Source organism: Phycodurus eques, chromosome 4 (assembly GCF_024500275.1).
Source record: "Phycodurus eques isolate BA_2022a chromosome 4, UOR_Pequ_1.1, whole genome shotgun sequence".
Classification (NCBI taxonomy): Eukaryota; Metazoa; Chordata; class Actinopteri; order Syngnathiformes; family Syngnathidae; genus Phycodurus; species Phycodurus eques.
This window is the reverse complement of record NC_084528.1, coordinates 8,726,086-8,743,933: the sequence shown is the minus strand read 5'-3', so window position 1 is coordinate 8,743,933 and position 17,848 is coordinate 8,726,086. Positions and strand designations below refer to the sequence as shown.

Below are 17,848 nucleotides of genomic sequence, written 5' to 3'. Positions count from 1 at the left end.
ACTGAAAAAAAAACTACATATCTATATACCAGTCTACATACCTGAATATCCCATTTAACCTGCTATGAAGTAAGTTTTAATTTGGAGCCAATAAAGAAGTGTTTTTTTGGTTTTAGTGTCAGTTTTAGTGGCTAGTTTTAGTGGCTAGTGAAAATGGAACATTGTGATTTCCGAAGAACGTTGTAGAAGTGATCATTCAAAAATGTAAACACTTGCAGAGATACATAGATATAAATTTGTGCATATTGATATTCATATTTCCTACTTTGTTTAAACATTCTTGATAATTATTGTGGAAAATCATTGTCTTCACATAGATGATTATCAATATTTGCTAATAATAACATATAATTAAAGATATTTTGAGCCATTTGGTTATTTCTGAAGTGTTTATCAATGTGGTAGCCCTTGGCATTCATCAGTACCAAAGAAGTAGCTCTCATTCTCAAAAAGGTTGGCAATCCCTGATCTATATTATTGCATTAACTATAAGGATTATCTACTAAAATGAAAATGAAGTTGTTACTGCAGAATTGATACATTATTATACGTCACATTCTAGGTTAGTTACCCTCGAGGAGATAATGACTGTCCCTAATTAGGATTTACTGTGTGATTTATTGTTGTTTTATAAACAAATTATGATGTGTTCCCTTGAAACATTCCATGGCATGAAGCATTCAGGGTGGGATGTGCATAAGCACAGTGCACTGCAAAAAATAAAATTAAAGTGAAACTAAAAATCATAGATGCATGGTTAGTACAATCAAACAAAAGTGATAGAAGAAACTGGAAGAAAGAATTGGGTTAGTTTTCAGAGAAGCGTTAACAATGGCATAAACTTCTTTGTTATGCCATTTTTGCTTTTTACACAATACCTCTTTAGACACATTTTGAAGTTCTTCAGCCTCTTTTTTCAGTCTAGCCTTCTCGTTCTCGAGCTCTGCAATAGCTTTGCGTAAATCGCTGGCTTCTTTGCTGGTATTTAGTCTCTCAACCTCCAGTTTTTCAACAACAGTCATTTTTTCTTTGCTGGCAATTTCAGTTTGATGAAGACGGGATGCAATCGTATTAGCTTGTTTCTTGAATTTTTTTGCCTCTTCTTCTGCTTTGGCCTGGGCTACACTGAGCTGAGAAACCTGGAGTTTAAGTTTTTCTGCCTCTGCTATGATCTCCAATTGCCTTTTTCTTTCTGCTTCAAGAGATTTCTGGTATTCCTCAGTTTCCTCTTCCAGTCGCTGTTGCATGAGTTGTTTATCTTCAAGCAGCTTTTGTGCTTGCTCTTGAGCCAAGTCCTTTTGCCTTTGGAGCATCTCTGCCTCAGCTCTAAATTTAGATGCTTCCTGAATGGCCTGCATCTTCTCTTTGAGCATTTTGTCTGCAAGAGCTCGTTGCTGATTCAGGTCTTCCTCAGCAATCTGTCTCAAACGAGCTGCCTCTTGGGCTTCTACACTAAGTCTTGCAGCATCTTCAGCAAGTTTTTTCATGTTTTCAGCTTCGTCTGCAAGGAACCTTTGAGTGTTGTCTTTGTCTTTCTTGATGAGGCGCTGATTTTCCTCCTCAATTTTCATTTTAAGCTTGAGCAGCTCTTCCATCTGAACTTTTACTTTCAACAGTTCATCTTCAACCTGGGCCCTTTGTTTGACAGCATCATCAACTTCATCTTTTAATCGCTGCAGCTCTGCATCAAGGAGAGACTTTTGATTATCAGTCTCATTAAGCTTAAGTTTAACCTTTGTGAGCTCTTGTTCTACTACAAATTTCTGTTTTAATGTTTGCTCTGCCAGTTTTTTGTGCTTTGCCATTTCAGCATCCGCTTGTTGCTTCTGCTTCAGTGCTGCAGCTTCAGCCTGAGCAAGTTTAGCAGCTTCAAATTCAGCCTCCTTCCTAAGCCTCTCGGCATCCTCCTGGGCTTTGGCTTGTTTTGTGGCTTCTAACTCAGCAGCCACCTTCTGTCGATCTGCTTCCTCCGCTTGCTGACGGAGGAGTGCTGCTTCCCTTTCTGCTGTCTCCTTTGCAGCCTCAGCTGCTCGGGCAAGCATTTTGGCTTTCTCATACTCTTCCTTAAGCTTCTTCTGCATGATGCTGTCCTCCTTCTGTTGAGCGAGAACACTTTGTGCTTGCTGTTCAGCTGCATTGCATTTCAGGGCTGCTTGTTGGGCTGCCACAACCTGTTTTTCTGCTTCTTTATCAGCCTCTTCTTTCTGCTTCCTGGCTTCTTCTGCCTTCCTTTTCAGACGCTCAAGTTCTTCCTGGGCTGCCTTGCGTTGTCGAGCTGCCTCTTCCTCTGCAGCAGTGATCTTCTTAACTTTATCCTCTGCTTCCCTCCTCTTTTTCTCCTCCTCAAGGGCAAGCTTTCTTAGTTTTTCAGCTTCCTCCTCTGCTCGAAGCCTGCTTTGTTGAGTTTCCTCTGCAATATTTTTCAGCTTGTTGAGCTCGAGTTCCAGATCTAGTTTTCCAGATGATGCTTTCTCAAAGTTCAGTTTGAGGATTCTGATCTCTTCTTCGACAACTCGCCTATGTTTGAGTGTGTCATCCACTATAGCCTTTTGCCTATCCATTTCAGCTTCAGATGATTTTTTCAGTTGTATTATCTTTTCCTCAATTGCTTGCTTGTGTTGATTGGCTTGGTCTTCGAGTGCTTTCCTCTGGTAAGCCTCATCTTCAGCTTGTCTACGTAGTCTTTCATTTTCTGCTTCTTTTTCTTTGAGAGCAATTTCAGCCTCTGTTTTCAAACGGGTGGCATCGCTGATGGCTGCTAGCTTCTCTTTGAGAATCCTCTCAGCTTCTGCTCTCTGACGAGCTGCCTCTTCCTCAGCAACTTGCCTTTGATGCTTAGCTTCCTCCGCAATGGCTCTTAGCTTGCCTGCCTCTTCAGCCAAGTCCTTCATTTTGGCGGCCTCTACCTCAAGAAGTTGTTTGCTTTTCTCTGTGTTTGACATGGTCTCCTTTTCTGCCTTTGACTTAAGTTGAAGGAGGACATCCATTTCACTCCTTACTTTGGCTAGTTCATCCTCGAGCTGTTTCCTTTGTTGTTGAGCTGCAATTACCTCATTCTTCAGACGGTAAAGCTCATCTTCTAGCAGGGATCGTTGTTGTTCTGCATTGTCAAAATCTGCCCTGAGACGAATCAACTCCTGTTCTGCAGTGAGCTTCTGTTGTGCTGTACTCTCGGCCATCTTCCTCTGCCTTTCAAGCTCTTTCTCAGCCATGTCTCTCTGCTTCAAGGCTGATTCTTCAGCTTTGGCTCGTTTTTTAGCCTCACGCTCTGCCTCATCCTTTTGTTTCTCAGCTTCTTCTTGTGCAAGATTCTTTTTGTGGGCTTCTTCCTCAGCCTGGAGCCTAAGACGGAGGGCCTCATTAGCTTTTTGTCTCCATTTCTCAAGCTCCTTTTCTGCCTCTTCCCTAGCCAAATCCGCATCTTCGTGTTGTTTCTTGAGGCGTGAAGCTTCTTGTTGCAGTTGAAGGACAGCACCATGCTCTTGTTTGAGAGATTCTTCCAACTTTGAAGTCTTTTCCACAAAGGACAAATGTTTGCTCTGGAGCTCAATGGCGGCACTCTTCTGTGCTGCTTCATGAGCAAACTTGATTTGTCGTTCCTTTTCAATTTCTGCTTGCTTCACTTGCCTTTCTGCCTCCTCTGCCTGCATTTTGAGCATATCAAGGTCATCCAGGGCTTTTTGCTTTTGCCTTGCTGCTTCCTTCTCTGCCTCAAATTTTAATTTGAGTTCCTCTTCTGCCATACGCTTTTTCTGGGTCTCTTCATGGACTTGTTTGCGTAGCTTTTCAGCTTCTTCCTGGGCAGCCTTCCTGAGTTTCTCAGCTTCAGCTGCTCTGTCACGAAGTTGCTTAAGCTCAGATTCAGCTGTAGTCTTTTGTTTTACTGTTGTCTCAAGTTGGATTCTTACAAGGCGTATTTCCTCTTCAATCTTGACTCTGCTTTGAAGAGCATCATCCACTTGTTGAGTTTTGCCTTTGATCTGTTGCTCTGAAAGGTTTTTTAGCTCACAGAGTTCCAGTTGGACATTTTGCTTTTGTTTTTCTGCATCTACAGCAGCAATTTCTCTCCTGCTAACTTCTTCCTGCATTTTGAGTTTCAACTCTTTTGCCTCTTTTTCTGCTTTGGCAATGGCCTTTGCATTTGCTTCTGCTAACTGCTTCTGTTTGTCTAACTCAGCCTGCATCTCTGCCATTTTTTTCTGTTCTTCTGCTTTGAGTTTCTTTGCAGCTTTCTGCATTAGTGGAAGCAAATGGTAAAGAAAAGATTATAATTAAGCATGACAAGTGAAAAGTAACACTTTACATTGACCAGCTCTTATCAGTGTGAGTTTAAAATTGTAATTACAATGGTAATCACAGCATAATCACACAGGAATAAGAGCAATGCAATGTACTGTATTACCAGTATAATGTTAAAAGTTAGCTAATAGAACATGTCAAAGATAAATGTCAGATGCAAAATAAATTTTCATTCAAGTGAGGTTAAATTCATGATGCAATGAAATTAATTCATGACAAGGCAATTTAGGGAAGATAGATGATGATATCAGTTAATGGATGAAATGGACATATTTCATAATAAGAAAATACCATTGCATGCATGTATAATTGGACCTACTAGTCTGAATAATATTTGAATTATTTTTTTTTTTTTACATTAAACTAGTATTACAATCCTCCATTGAGCAATTATATTGGGCAGTGAGGTTGTACATATTAAATTTAATGTAGTTTAAATTATGTATCTACCACACGAAATCATATATAGTCTGTTTTCAGTACATATTTATCCGTTTGTTGGTACTTCTAATTTTAAAAATTAGGGTTCTTTAAATCACTATACACCACACAATGAAATTAAATGAAGGAAAGGAAAAGTCAAAGAGAAACAGTCCAGAAAATTCCATTGTTAGTTGGGACACCAAGTAAAAGCATAAAGTTCCCTCTACTCAAATATAGGACTGACTTATAGTTGTTCCTTGAATAAGTAAGCTTCACAGTGCTGCTATATTAAGTACAATATATGTACTTTAAGTCTTGGAGGTTTTTCACATTTGTCTATTGACATAGCTCTGTGAGGTCTCCTTAATAATACTTAAAAGTTTAAGATACATGCAAGCAGGAGTCTTACTATAACTAAAATAAATTACTACATATTATCACCATTAAGGATTGCAGTCACCAAAGATGCAGAATTGTTGTAATGTATAGTGAAAAATGCGAGAAAACCAATAAAAATACATGTGAAAGAACCTTCAGCATTAAACATTTACCTCTTTAATACTCAAACAAGTTCAAGCATTCATCAGGGCAAACCACTGGCAAGCAGTTAAGAGAAGCAAACAAACAAACCATTAGGGTAAGGAAAGAATGAATTCCCAAATGTGTCACTTTGAGAAAAAAAGATGTATAGATTTCAACTTTAAAAAAGTGACCAGAGTTAAAAAAAAAGAAGAACAATAAAATAAAAAAAAACTGCAGTGAAAGAAAGAACCCTTGTCCAATGGAACACTAAATCAACAGGAAGACATTGTAAACTTAAAAAAATAAAGATGCCTGTGTATATTGTCATTCATCCAGGTCATTTTATTCTCAGGACTTTGAATTCATCGCAACAGTTCTGTTGGTCTAAGAAGACGCTTTTCCTTTCATCCGAGCAGGCTCCATCAGTTCATGCAACATGGCTTAGTTAGGCCAGTGTTTGTGTGGAAAACTATTTCTGCTCCAACTTTGAGGCACGCCCCAAACCACGTATGGTATTATTCTTTTGAAATGCAAAAAAGGGGAGAACCATTAAGCTGCCTTAAGGGGGTAAGGGGGTTTTCACCCTGGCTAGTGCGTCCTAACAAAGCCTTGTTGCATGAAATGATGAAGCCTGCCCAAAGGAGAGTTGAAAATCTTCTGAGACAAACATAATAGTCCAGTTGTGATTGATTGAATGCCTTGTGAAATTAAATAAATTAAAATAGATTAAAAAAAATAAAAATAAATAAATACTTCACCCATTTAAATTTGGACCCCCTTATAATTTAATCTTGTTTGAATTGTCCTAGACTAAAAAATAGCAGTGTTCTTTCTATCAAATATACTGTATCTGTGGTATCTCTGTGTGTGCATATCTGTGTATGTTTTTGCAGCATCAATATAAAAACACTCACACATACATACAGTATGTGTGCATACATGTGTGTGATGATGGGAGGATAAAAATGTTGCTTGTTTGGTTGATTAGTTTGTTGGTTAAGATCTTGTTAGACTTTAGTTTGTTTGGGATTCCCAGCCAGGAGCCACGCACCTCCTCATTCTCCAGGCGTTGCTGTGCATCAGTGATGAACTTGATGTACTGACTGGTCAGAGTCATCAGTTCACTGTAACGGGTCCTTAGTGTTACATACTGGTATGGAAGAAGAGGAAATCGATGAATAATGATGAATAAGTGGTCCCTTAATATATTCATCACATGGATTTGAAGAAACATACCTCCTGAATGATGTCATCAGATGCAGAATCCAGTTTTGTTTTCTTTAAAGGAGAAGCAAGAGGCTCGACTTGAGCTTTATAGGCAACCAACTGGAGTTCATAGTCCTTTTGGGGAAGAAAAAAATATATACTGTAGATAAGTAAATGAATAGGCATTTATATAAAATTTCTACCTTTATTATTATGATTATTATTATCGCAACAAGCTCGAAAAACAAAAATGTGCAGATCAATTAGAATGGGTACGGTATTTCTTTTTTCAGTCCCAACAACTTCTTTTTTCAGTCCCAACAACCATCCATCAATCCATTTTCTTTAACGATTTCTTTTTTTTATCATTCATCATATCATTCACCATTGAGGATGTACATGCTGCGAGAACTAAGACAAGAGCATCTAAAATCCTCTTGGACCCTCCACATCCTGGTCACCACCTCTTCCAGCTCCTTTGAGTACGGTAGGCGCTATCGATCAATGCAAACTAAAACAAGCAGACATTCCAACAGCTTCTTCCCTCTAATCCCTCTAAAAAAAACAGTTAACTTACAATTCCACTGTAACATGCTGCCAATTTTTTCTTCAGACTGTTGTCACAGCTCTGTCGGGCCAATTATACACTACTCTTGCATATCTGTTGTTGACCAATACTGGCCACGCGTGCTTGAGAAGTATCTGCACCATTTGCACAATTGACATTGTCCCAGATTATTGCATTACTAGTCACTTTAAACTTAATACATTTCTTGAAGTCTCCGCACCATTTGACCAATGGTCACTGCACCAGAATATTGTTCTATTAGTCATTTCAAACTGCTCTAATTGCTAGAAGACTCAGCATCATTTTGCACAATTGTCCAAAAAAATAAAAAATAAAAAAAATAAACTTTTTTACTGGCATTACCACATTACTGGTAACCTTTTATTGCTCAGTCCCTGTGTTTTTATGTCTCAAAAGTATTCTCTGTCAATTGACTGTCTGTTGTCGTAGTTGAGGAGCTCCAACTACCGGAGTAAAATTCCTCGTGTGTTTTTGACATACTTGGCAAATAAAGATGATTCTGATTCTGATTATTAGGATAAGCTGGATCCTATCACAGCTGACTTTGGGCAAGAAGAGACCCTGGACTGGTTGCCAGCCAATCGCAGGGCACATATAGACAACTAAGGGCACATTCACACAAATGGATCATTTAGAGTCTTCAATTAATCTAACATGCATATTTTGGGGGAATTTCGAACGTGGGAGGAAGATGGAGATGGATCAGAAGATGACCCACACGTACACAGGGAGAATATATGAAAATGCCACACAGGAAGGCCGGAGTTGAGATTCAAACTTCAAACCTCAGACCTGTGAGGGCGACGTGCTAACCAATAGGTCACCGTGTTGCCCTAGTCCAAACATTTACAACAAAATATATTGACCTTTTTCAACAAGAAGGTCAAAATCAAGATGCCAGAAAAACATAAGACGTAAAAGCGATGCCATGGCACCCAAAGAAATGCATTAAGCGTCCAATCAGATTGTTCTTATGCCATCCATATCTAGCTCATAGGTCATAGGAGCCATATATTAACTGTTGTGATATGCTGTGACGTGTCAACCAGCATTAACTCTGCCTTAAGTCCGTGTTTTCGCTAGCATTTCAGCTTGGCGACAGCATCTCAAAGAAAGAGAACTGCAATTTTCATTCTATAATACTGCTGTTGTCTAATGCTCACCTTGATTGTGTCAATGTATGCTTTAGCATATTTCTGACATTCATCGACTTTGCCTTTGTTCTTCTCAATTTCCTCCAGTAATTTCTGTTTTGGAAAGCAGGATAAAAAATGAAGTTGAACGTATTCATTTTATGTGGAGAAATCCATTTGGCTCCTGGTAAAATCAAAGAATATTACTGACTTTTTCCAGGGCCAGTTGCTCTTTCAGAGTTTTGCTGTCAGTGATGGGTTCGGTCTGAATCTTTTCTTGCCTTTGCTTGGCATCTGCTATCCAAGTGATCAGCCAATCATAACTGTCACGGTAGTAGCCTAGCTGCCGGCCGAGCTGCTCCAGCTCTCTCTGGCGAAGGTCAATCTGCGTGAACACTGCCTTCCACCTGTCCTGAACGCTGGACTGGAGCTGCCTGTAGTGGTCCAGCTCAGCATCGCGCTCACTGTGCACACGACTGATCTTGTCACTCACAGCAGCGGCTTTCATTAGTTCTTCTTCGAGGGAATCAAACACTGGCTGTTCAGCCTCGGCCTCAGCTCGCATTTTCTGCGTGTTTAAAACCAAAAAGAAAGAGACAGGGCTATAAGTAATGAACACAAAATAAAAAAAGATTAGGCTAGAGTATCAGAGTGAATACTATCAAAATAGCTGTGTGAAGAGATGCATTGGGCAGTTGTCATATTTGTTGTGTACCTGCAATTCAAAAATATGCAATCTTTAATGATGCTTCCTTGCATATCGTGGTTACCTTAAGCTTTGTACGGTATGTCTCAACGGCTTGGACGTCACTGGGCACACTGTGGACTTCACACAGGCAGTCCTCATACTGCTTGAGTACACCCTCAGCCCCCTGACTGTTACGAATGACCATTTCCACATTCTTGAGCCTGGTGCAAGAGACAATAAGTCAGTTGAAAGTCAAACACTGTGGACGCTATAAGAGCTGAGTTATTTCTCTTAATAGTGTGCAGAATCTTTTGAGGGTCTCACTTCTCAAGATAAATGGAGGACAGCATGTGGGTGTGATCCATCTTCTGCACGGTAAGGTCTAGCTCAGAACGCAGCACAGGGGTAGAAGTAGACTCCTGTGGGGACTTAAAGAGTTCTTGTGCCCTCACAGACACCTTATCAAGGTCCTTTTTGAGGCCGTCAAGCTCTGCCTGGACTTTCTGTTAACAAACAGCCAAAGGTATTGGTTAAGAAATAACGCCGACCGATCGTGGCTAGGGAACGCGATTGGAGCCGCATGGTCGACTTCTTCGATCGAAAACGCCGCTGGCTTGGTTGCTGCAGGCGTTCACGCACGTGGTGGCACCCGGGTGTGCGAATGGGGACACAGACACCAAGGCATACATTTAGAATATTTCCACAGAGTTTGCAAAATATAAAAACGGACATTTTATCTTCCGTATTTATCTTCTCTTCCGTTAACAAACATCAAAGGCACGTCTCAATGTCCGCTACACTGTTGTGGACGGTTTTCATCATTTTTGCAGTGACATTCTTTCGCGGAGAGTATCGATGCTTGTTGGTGCGCCTTCACTGACAGCATGTTTACAACAGGTTAATTTTTAATTTGGGGAGAATATCGGCGCTATTGGACTTTTGCCGCTCGTCTACGATGCTACAATCACGAGGAGCTTCAACCGCAAGGCGCTAAAACCGCGAGGAGCTTTGCCCACCAACATGGAGTAGAATGCATCCCAGAGTACATATTAAGAGGGACAAGAGCCGGTGCTAAAATGTAAAGTAAAGCGAAAGAAATGACTACGGTAAATGGTACAGGAGAATTAATTCTGTATCTGTGTTACTCACCAATGGATGAACTACCGGCTGTTAGAAAACTGGAGTTGTTTGATAGCAAACGTAGATGACATCATGCACACTGTGATCGTGAGATTACAGTAAAAATCCATCATCTCGGTGCCCTCATACTGGTCAATGTACACTTTAATCTTACTCTTCGCTCTCATCTAATGACAGCTTCACACAACATGTGCAACAAAAGGGAATAAACCTTTATACCTCCTTTATGCTAAATGCCAATGTAAAGTGAGTTTAGGTGTATTTTAATTAGAAAATAATATTTTATGTAGATGTTTATGATTGTGTTATTATCATTTAATTATTGTCGGTTATGGTTTGTGTGCAGCACTTTGTTACAGCTGCAGTTGTTGTTAAAGTGCTATGGAAATAAAGTTGAGTTGAGTTGAACATAGGAAAACATTTTATCACTGTTTTGTTTCAACAGCAACGGCACAGAACAGAGGAGCGGACTTGACCTGGGAAATTTCCGCCTCCTAACAAAGGTGGGGAAGTGTATTCTGCTATGCCGGAACCAGACTCACTTCTCGTCGCTGTACAAGTATTTTAGATGTGACAACAAACTCAATTTGAACAGTGGTGGCAATATTCCACTTTCCTGGGTCCTGTATGAAAGGTACCGGCAGATAAATGCTGCATCTATTTTTTAGGCTCTGATGTGCAAATTTTCAGGAACGAAGTGTGAAATAGACAAAAGAGTGTAGCATACCTGCTGGTTTACTGTCTTCTGAACACATTCTTTCAGAGGTTCCTTTTCCATTGGTTTGCGTATGCGAGCCACAGTCTGGCCTTCGCAGTCCTCAATTTGCAGTCGCAGGTCCTTGAGCTCTGAGATGTAGTTCTTACACAGAGACTCGTTTTGTTGACCTATGAAGAGGAGTTTAGATTTTAATTATGTGTGAATAGAATGCAATCCAATGTGACAAAATAGCTCATTAACTCAAAATAATAACACATGCAATTCATGTTGACACCATACTGGATTCACTCACCTGTAATTAGGACAAATACCAACAGATAATAATAAAAATACGTTAATATATTGATACAACTCTTGGATCGCATTAGATTATGTAGGTGTACAAGCATACTACCTGTTTTATTTCAGTTCAGTGATGTGGCCCAGATTATGTGCTGTACTTTGATCAGACTTTCCTGTGGAACACACCATGCAGCCAATCGTCTACATCTACTCTCAAATAAACGTCTCCATGACTACTCTAAAGCTTGGAAGCGTGTGCACATAGTAGCTGCTAGTGTGCTCAACTTTACATCACTCACCTTCGAGCCTAACAACCTTTCGCCCTGAAATGTGAATTAAGAACATAACATGTTTCTCTATATACTACATTTGATATCATTTCTCCTTTCTGTCAAAGACAGATATGTCAAGATTTGTACCTTTCTCCATCGAGCGAAGCAGGCTGTCAAAGTGCTGGGTGGACTTGGTGTAGTCTCCCTCGACTTGCAGGCGGTCATCAGGGCCAAAGAGCTGAGAGTCCTGACTGTCACGTATGAAGTCCTGGAAGTGGATCTCCAGGTTCCTCATCATTTGTCTATATTCTTCTGGTTTCATTGACTTTAACTGGAAATAAAAGAGGAAAATAGGGATAAGCAGGTGGAATTAAACTGTAAAACATTTTATATGAATTGGTAATTGTTCTATTACTTTATTATTACATTTGTATTTTTAGTCTTCCTCTTTTCCTTTCGACTTGTTCCGTTAGGTGTCGGCACAGCGTGTCATCCTTTTCTATCTCTTGCATCCTCCTCACTCACACCAACTGCCCTCATGTCTTCCCTCACTATATATCAAACTTCTCTTTGGTCTTCCTCTCGCTCTCTTGCTTGGCAGCTCCATCCTCACCATCCTTCTACCAATATACTCACTCTCTCTCCTCTGAACGTGCCTTCAAAGTCTGTTCTCTCTAACTTTGTCTCCAAAACATCTAAACTTGCCCGTCCCAATGATGAGCTTATTTCTAATTTTATCCGACCTGGTCACTTCTCGAGAGAACCTCAACATCTTCATTTCCGCCACCTCCAGCTCTGCTCCCTGTTGTCTCTTCAGTGCCACTGTCTCTAATCCGTACATCATGGCTGGCCTCACCACTGTTTCTCTCTTTGACTCTTTTGTCACATAACACACCGGACACCTTCCTCCACCCGTTTCAACCTGCTTGGACTAATTTCTTCACTTCCTCACCACACTCACTATTGCGCTGCCATGCACTGTTGACCCAAAGTATTTAAAGTCCTCCACCCTCGCTGTCTCTTCTCCCTGTAGCCTTACTTTTCCCCCTCCACCCTTCTTATTCATGCATGTATATTCTGTCTTACTTCAGCTAATCTTCATTCCTCTGCTTTCTAGTGCATGCCTCCACCTTCCTAACTGTTCTTCCACCTGCTCCCTGCTTTCACTGCAGATCACAATGTCATCTGCGAACATCATGGTCCACGGGAACTCCAGTCTAACCTCATTTGTCAGCCTATCCCTCACCACTGCAAACAGGAAAGGGCTCAGGGCTGATCCCTGATTCAGTCCCACCTTCACCTTAAATTCATGTCACACCGACAGCACACCTCACCACTGTTCTGCTGCCCTCATACATGTATTGTACTATTTTAACATACTTCTCTGCCACTCCAGACTTACGCATGCAGTACCAAAGTTCCTGTCTGTCATCGGCTTTCTCTAGATTCACAAAGAATGATTCTAGGAATGAAACCATACTGTTGCTCGCAAATACTCACTTCTTTCCTGAGTCTAGCCTCCACTACTCTTTCCCATAACGTCATTGTGTGGCTCATCAACTTTATTCCTTTATAGTTCCCACAGCTCTGCACATCACCCTTGTTCTTAAAAATGGGCACCAGCACACTTTTCCTCCATTCCTCAGGCATCTTCTCACTCGCTAGAATTCTGTTAAACATGCTGGTCAAAAACTCCACAGCCACTTCTCCGAGATGCTTCCATACCTCCACAGGAATGTCATCAGGACCAACTGCCTTTCCATTTTTCATCCTCTTTAATGCCTTTCTAACTTCCCCCTTACTAATCATTGCCACTTCCTGGTCCACCACACTTGCCTCTTCTACTCTTCCTTCTCTCTCATTACCCTCAGGCATCAACTCCTCGAAGTATTCTTTCCCTCAGGCATCAACTCCTCGAAGTATTCTTTCCATCTATCCAGCACACTACTGGCACCAGTCAACACATTTCCATCTCTATCCTTAATCACCAGAACCTGCTGCACATCCTTACCATCTCTATCCCTCTGTCTGGCCAACCTGTATAGATCTTTTTCTCCTTCTTTAGTGTCCAACCTGGCATACATGTCATCATATGCCTCTTGTTTAGCCTTTGCCACCTCTACCTTTTCCCTACGTCTCATCTCAATGTATTCCTTTCTCCTCTCCTCTGTCTTCTCAGTGTCATACTTCCTCTTAGCTAACCTATTTTCTTGTATGATGTCCTGGACTTTGAGGTACTACCACCAAGTCTCCTTTTCTCCTTCTAATCATCACGTCAACCACATCCCGAGATTGTCCTGTCATAGTCCCAACATTCAAAGTCCCCACGTTCAATTCTACACTCTGTGCTTTCCACCTCTCCTTCGTCTTCGACCCACAGTCGCTGAATTTCCACCGCCGCCCTCCAGGTTAATGGGGCCGGGGGCAGACGTTGTCAACCCGGGCATGGAGTTCTTTAGATGAACGCTCATATTTGTTTGGAAAGGTTTTAAGCCGGATGCCCTTCTTGACGCAACCCTCTGCATTTATCCGAGTTTTGGACCGGCCTACAGTATGCACTGGCTTGTGCCCCCCATAGGGCATTATTTTTATTTTTAGAGTATAACTAGGTAACCAAAATCTTGTACTGGATTTCATTATCAGATGAACCTTTTGAAGTCTATGGTAAGTGTCCATCAGCAGTAATTGTAATTCTATTGAACAACTGTATTTCAAATGAATTTTGGGTCACAGTTAAATTTTTTTTAAAAACAAACTACAACCTTAAGCCCCATACAAATCCTCTTATATGAATATACTAAAAATATCAGCAAAACCTTGTTCCCATACATTCATTTCATTTGAATGTAATTTTAAATTACACAATAAATAAAACATCCATCCATCCATCCATTTTCTGAACCGCTTATCCTCACAAGGGTCACGGGAGTGCTGGAGCCTATCCCAGCTATCATCGGCCAGGAGGCGGGGTACACCCTGAACTGGTTGCCAGCCAATCGCAGGGCACATACAAACAAAAAACCATCCGCACTCACATTCACACCTATGATAAATAAAACATAAAAGTAAAATAAAAGATCAGCTAGCAGCCATCACCCAAGATATATTTAATAAGAAATGTGTCAACACACACCATGATGATGTTCCAGGAGCGAATCTGTGTAAAGTCCCTCATTAGGTACTGCCAAGATAGCAGACTCTTCATGTTGATATACAATGTCTGCCACATGGAAACGATCTGCTGATGACCTGTTTCCAGACTGGAAGTAGGAGATAAGGTACATACAGTATATTGTTAAATTATTACACATAGCCTCTCATTACATAATTAACATATCTAAACTTTTGTTTTGTTTTTACTATTAGACATTAAGTTAAAGAAACTAGATGGAATCGTGAAATATACAAGTTGTACTTTTTTGTATTTCTCACCTGGACACACTGTCCATAGCGTCCTTGTTTACTGGAGGAACCAGGAAGCAAACAGAAGGCACAGTTGCCTCATGTCCAGAGTGACTCAAAACCTTCCATTTGAAAGGCTGGGAGTTGTTGAGGAGTGCACACTCGTCTCCTTTATGAACAGTAATCTGTGAAAGAATACATGATTTAATCCTACAGTGACTCTGTGTTTTGTTGTTCCATGTAATCATTTTGAAAATTCCAAGTAATCCACACCTCTTGTTGTTTGAAGTCGCAGATGGCCTGAATGGGCAGTTTGCCTTTGGTGGACGTGGTGGGGTTACGTGGTTTCAGTTGGATGATGGAGCGAGCCCTTTTGTTAAGGCCATTCACAAGAATCTTGTATTCATTCATCTGTTCTCGCTCATCCTGTTAACGTAGAAGCCAACTAGATTATGACGAGGTTACTATAACTAGACTGTACACTAAACTATGTTTAAGCAATCATCCCTTACCACAGTATCCTGCAGCAGATCCTCCATGCGTGTGGCTGTGGTCGAACGATCACAATTGTATTTCTTGTTCATAGTCTCCTGCATTTTTTTCATCTTGTCCTGAGCCTCTTTTACATCAGCAAAGAACTGTAATGGAGAGCAAAATAAATATTCCACTCCATTAATCCATTACCCGGTCACAGTAATCCTATTTTGCACCAAAATATGTTTTCTTGTTTAATAACAGATTATTATTATTATCTGTCAGTGATGCCATGGCTGCATAATTATATCTGGTGGCCCTGTTGTCATCCTAATGTTGATTACAGACAACAGAAGGCATATTAACTCGGTAGATTCTGAGAAAAGAGAAGACTCTTGCAAAAGAGAGTTCTATTGTAACTGGTATTTTACCTGGTTAAATAAAGTAAATAAAAATAAATGTGGTTGCACAAGGATGCACTCCCTCTTGTAACTGGCATGTGGCTGTGTTCAGAAGTAACAGATCACATTCAAACACATGTTCAATGGTCCACACACACACCTGCCACGATTTCAATTTTTACAGTAAGTGGAAAAAAAAACAACAACACATGCATAGGGCCTTACAAAAACATTATTTCCTTTGTCCACTAAAATGTGTGTGTGTGTGAGAGAGAGAGAGAGAGAAAGAGAGAGAGAGCACAGAACGTACCCCAAAAGATGCATGTTTTACAGTTACTTGTGGCCATAAAATAGTGCTAATGTTGCCATATGCACAGCCAAAAACAACAGCAAAAACACTTGCAACTTACCACATGGTGTTTTCTAAAGTTAGAAGTGAGCTGAAATATCTAAGTTTGGGCAGTGACAAAACTACGGTGCTTGTTGCTACTGTTTTTCATAGTCTGTAATGTAAACACGAGTCATGCGCGGCTGTCACGACAAAGTCCAATAGAAGACTTTGTGTGCGGACATGTGCCTTTTTTTGTTGTTTGATTAGAGTACTTGAGTCAAATATTACTGTGATAATAACGGTGGATTGGAGCAATCCAAGTTTAGCGGAAGTCTAAAAAAATAGATCGCAGACACAATTATTGATAAATGAAAGTAGCGAGCGGCATGCAGATTATTGTAACGGAGTAAAAGTAATATTTAACAATAATACTCGAGTACAAGTATGCTTCATTAAAACTACTCTGACAAGTACAATTTATCCAAAGTATTACATGAGACAGAGTAAATGTTGCCCGTTCCTACCCACCTCTGGTTATATATTTGAATGGTTAAGGTATATTAAGAAGAACTGTCATTATTGCAACAATTATTTCAGACAATATATGCTGGAAGATCATAGCATATACTAAACACTTAGACCAGAGGTCGGCAACTAGCGGTCCGTGGGCCATATTTGGCCCGCCACCAATTATATCTGGCCCGCAAGTTGACATTTGTCAAGGCACGATAATGAGCTGGGCTGGTACAGCGCAATGGTGGGGGGAAAAAAGGCTGCTACAGTGCTTACTTCACTTCCTTGTCACAGTATTTATGCACCTGATTGGCCACGTAACCCATGTGACGTGATGACTCCGAAGAAATACACTGATTGGCTGACTTGCCTACGTGACTGCCCAAGGGACCAAAATGCGGCGTCGCCGTTCAATGGAGACCCCAGACTGTTGAACAGCTGAAGCTGTACATCAAGCAAGAATGGGAAATAATTCCACCATCAAAGCTTCAACAATTAGTGTCCTCAGTTCCCAAACGTTTATTGAATGTTGTTAAAAGCAAAGGTGATGTAACACAGTGGTAAACATGACCCTGTCCCAGCTTTTTTGGAATGTGTTACAGCCATAAATTCTAAGTTAATGATTATTTGCTAAAAAAAATAAAGTTTATCAGTTTGAACATTAAATATCTTGTCTTTGTCATGTATTCAATTAAATACAGGTTGAACATGATTTGCAAATCATTGTATTCTGTTTTTATTAGTTTAACACAACGTCCCAACTTCATTGGAATTGGGGTTGTATACTGTGATGTGATAATTAGCTTTAGCGGTCGCCATTTTGGTTCGGCAATAGCATTTACACAAAATTCCGAAAAAAATTACAACTTTAAGTGATTGTACAATCAGTGATACCTGGTAGTAAGCTGTGTTCTCTTTAAGATGAGCCTCAATACAGCAACACAGCTGAAGGATCCAGCTCCACTGAGTCTGCAAGGCACCTGTGAAGGCCTGAGCAGGCAGATATGATAAGAGCAAGTTTGTCAAGTCAAAAGTGCATTCAGGCCTATGTCCCTGTCTAAACAAATTTCTTGTTGTAATCACCTCTACTGTCTTCTTGCCAGGATGGCCATCTTTGACCAATTTATCTCCTGTCGTCTGGATATCATTGACTTTTTTCTCCCTCTGCTCCAACTCTCGCATAAGAGCCTGAAGGATATGAATGAAAGGAAACAATGACAACATTGACACACATATATATAAACAAACAGCCATACAAACTCACATTCACACCTACAGGCAATTTAGAGTCTTCAATTAACCTACCACGCATGTTTTGGGATGTGGGAGGAAACCGGAGAAAACCCACGCAGGCACGGGTAGAACATGCAAACTCCACACAGGCGGGGCCGGGGATTGAACCCTGGTCCTCAGAACTATGAGACAGATGTGCTAACCACCAGTCTTCCACCGTGT

The 17,848-nt window shown here is 40.6% G+C and overlaps 1 protein-coding gene across 16 annotated transcripts in view; it reads right to left on the bottom strand.

Moving 5' to 3' along the window:
- The window catches only part of LOC133401187 (plectin-like), a 124,099-nt gene that overhangs the window by 7,095 nt on the left and 99,156 nt on the right, over positions 1-17,848 (bottom strand). For 14 of the 16 annotated variants that reach the window (XM_061673856.1, XM_061673866.1, XM_061673857.1 and 11 more), the window contains 15 exons: positions 17,477-17,581; positions 17,288-17,383; positions 15,187-15,312; positions 14,948-15,100; positions 14,705-14,859; positions 14,406-14,532; positions 11,420-11,603; positions 10,728-10,885; positions 9,185-9,363; positions 8,943-9,081; positions 8,384-8,740; positions 8,203-8,286; positions 6,481-6,585; positions 6,296-6,394; positions 879-4,232 (listed from right to left, as the gene is read on the bottom strand). In XM_061673856.1, the coding sequence (XP_061529840.1) occupies positions 879-4,232; positions 6,296-6,394; positions 6,481-6,585; positions 8,203-8,286; positions 8,384-8,740; positions 8,943-9,081; positions 9,185-9,363; positions 10,728-10,885; positions 11,420-11,603; positions 14,406-14,532; positions 14,705-14,859; positions 14,948-15,100; positions 15,187-15,312; positions 17,288-17,383; positions 17,477-17,581 (5,421 nt within the window). The remainder of the gene's footprint in view (positions 1-878; positions 4,233-6,295; positions 6,395-6,480; positions 6,586-8,202; positions 8,287-8,383; positions 8,741-8,942; positions 9,082-9,184; positions 9,364-10,727; positions 10,886-11,419; positions 11,604-14,405; positions 14,533-14,704; positions 14,860-14,947; positions 15,101-15,186; positions 15,313-17,287; positions 17,384-17,476; positions 17,582-17,848) is intronic. The other 2 variants (XM_061673865.1, XM_061673864.1) reach the window with 1 other exon arrangement.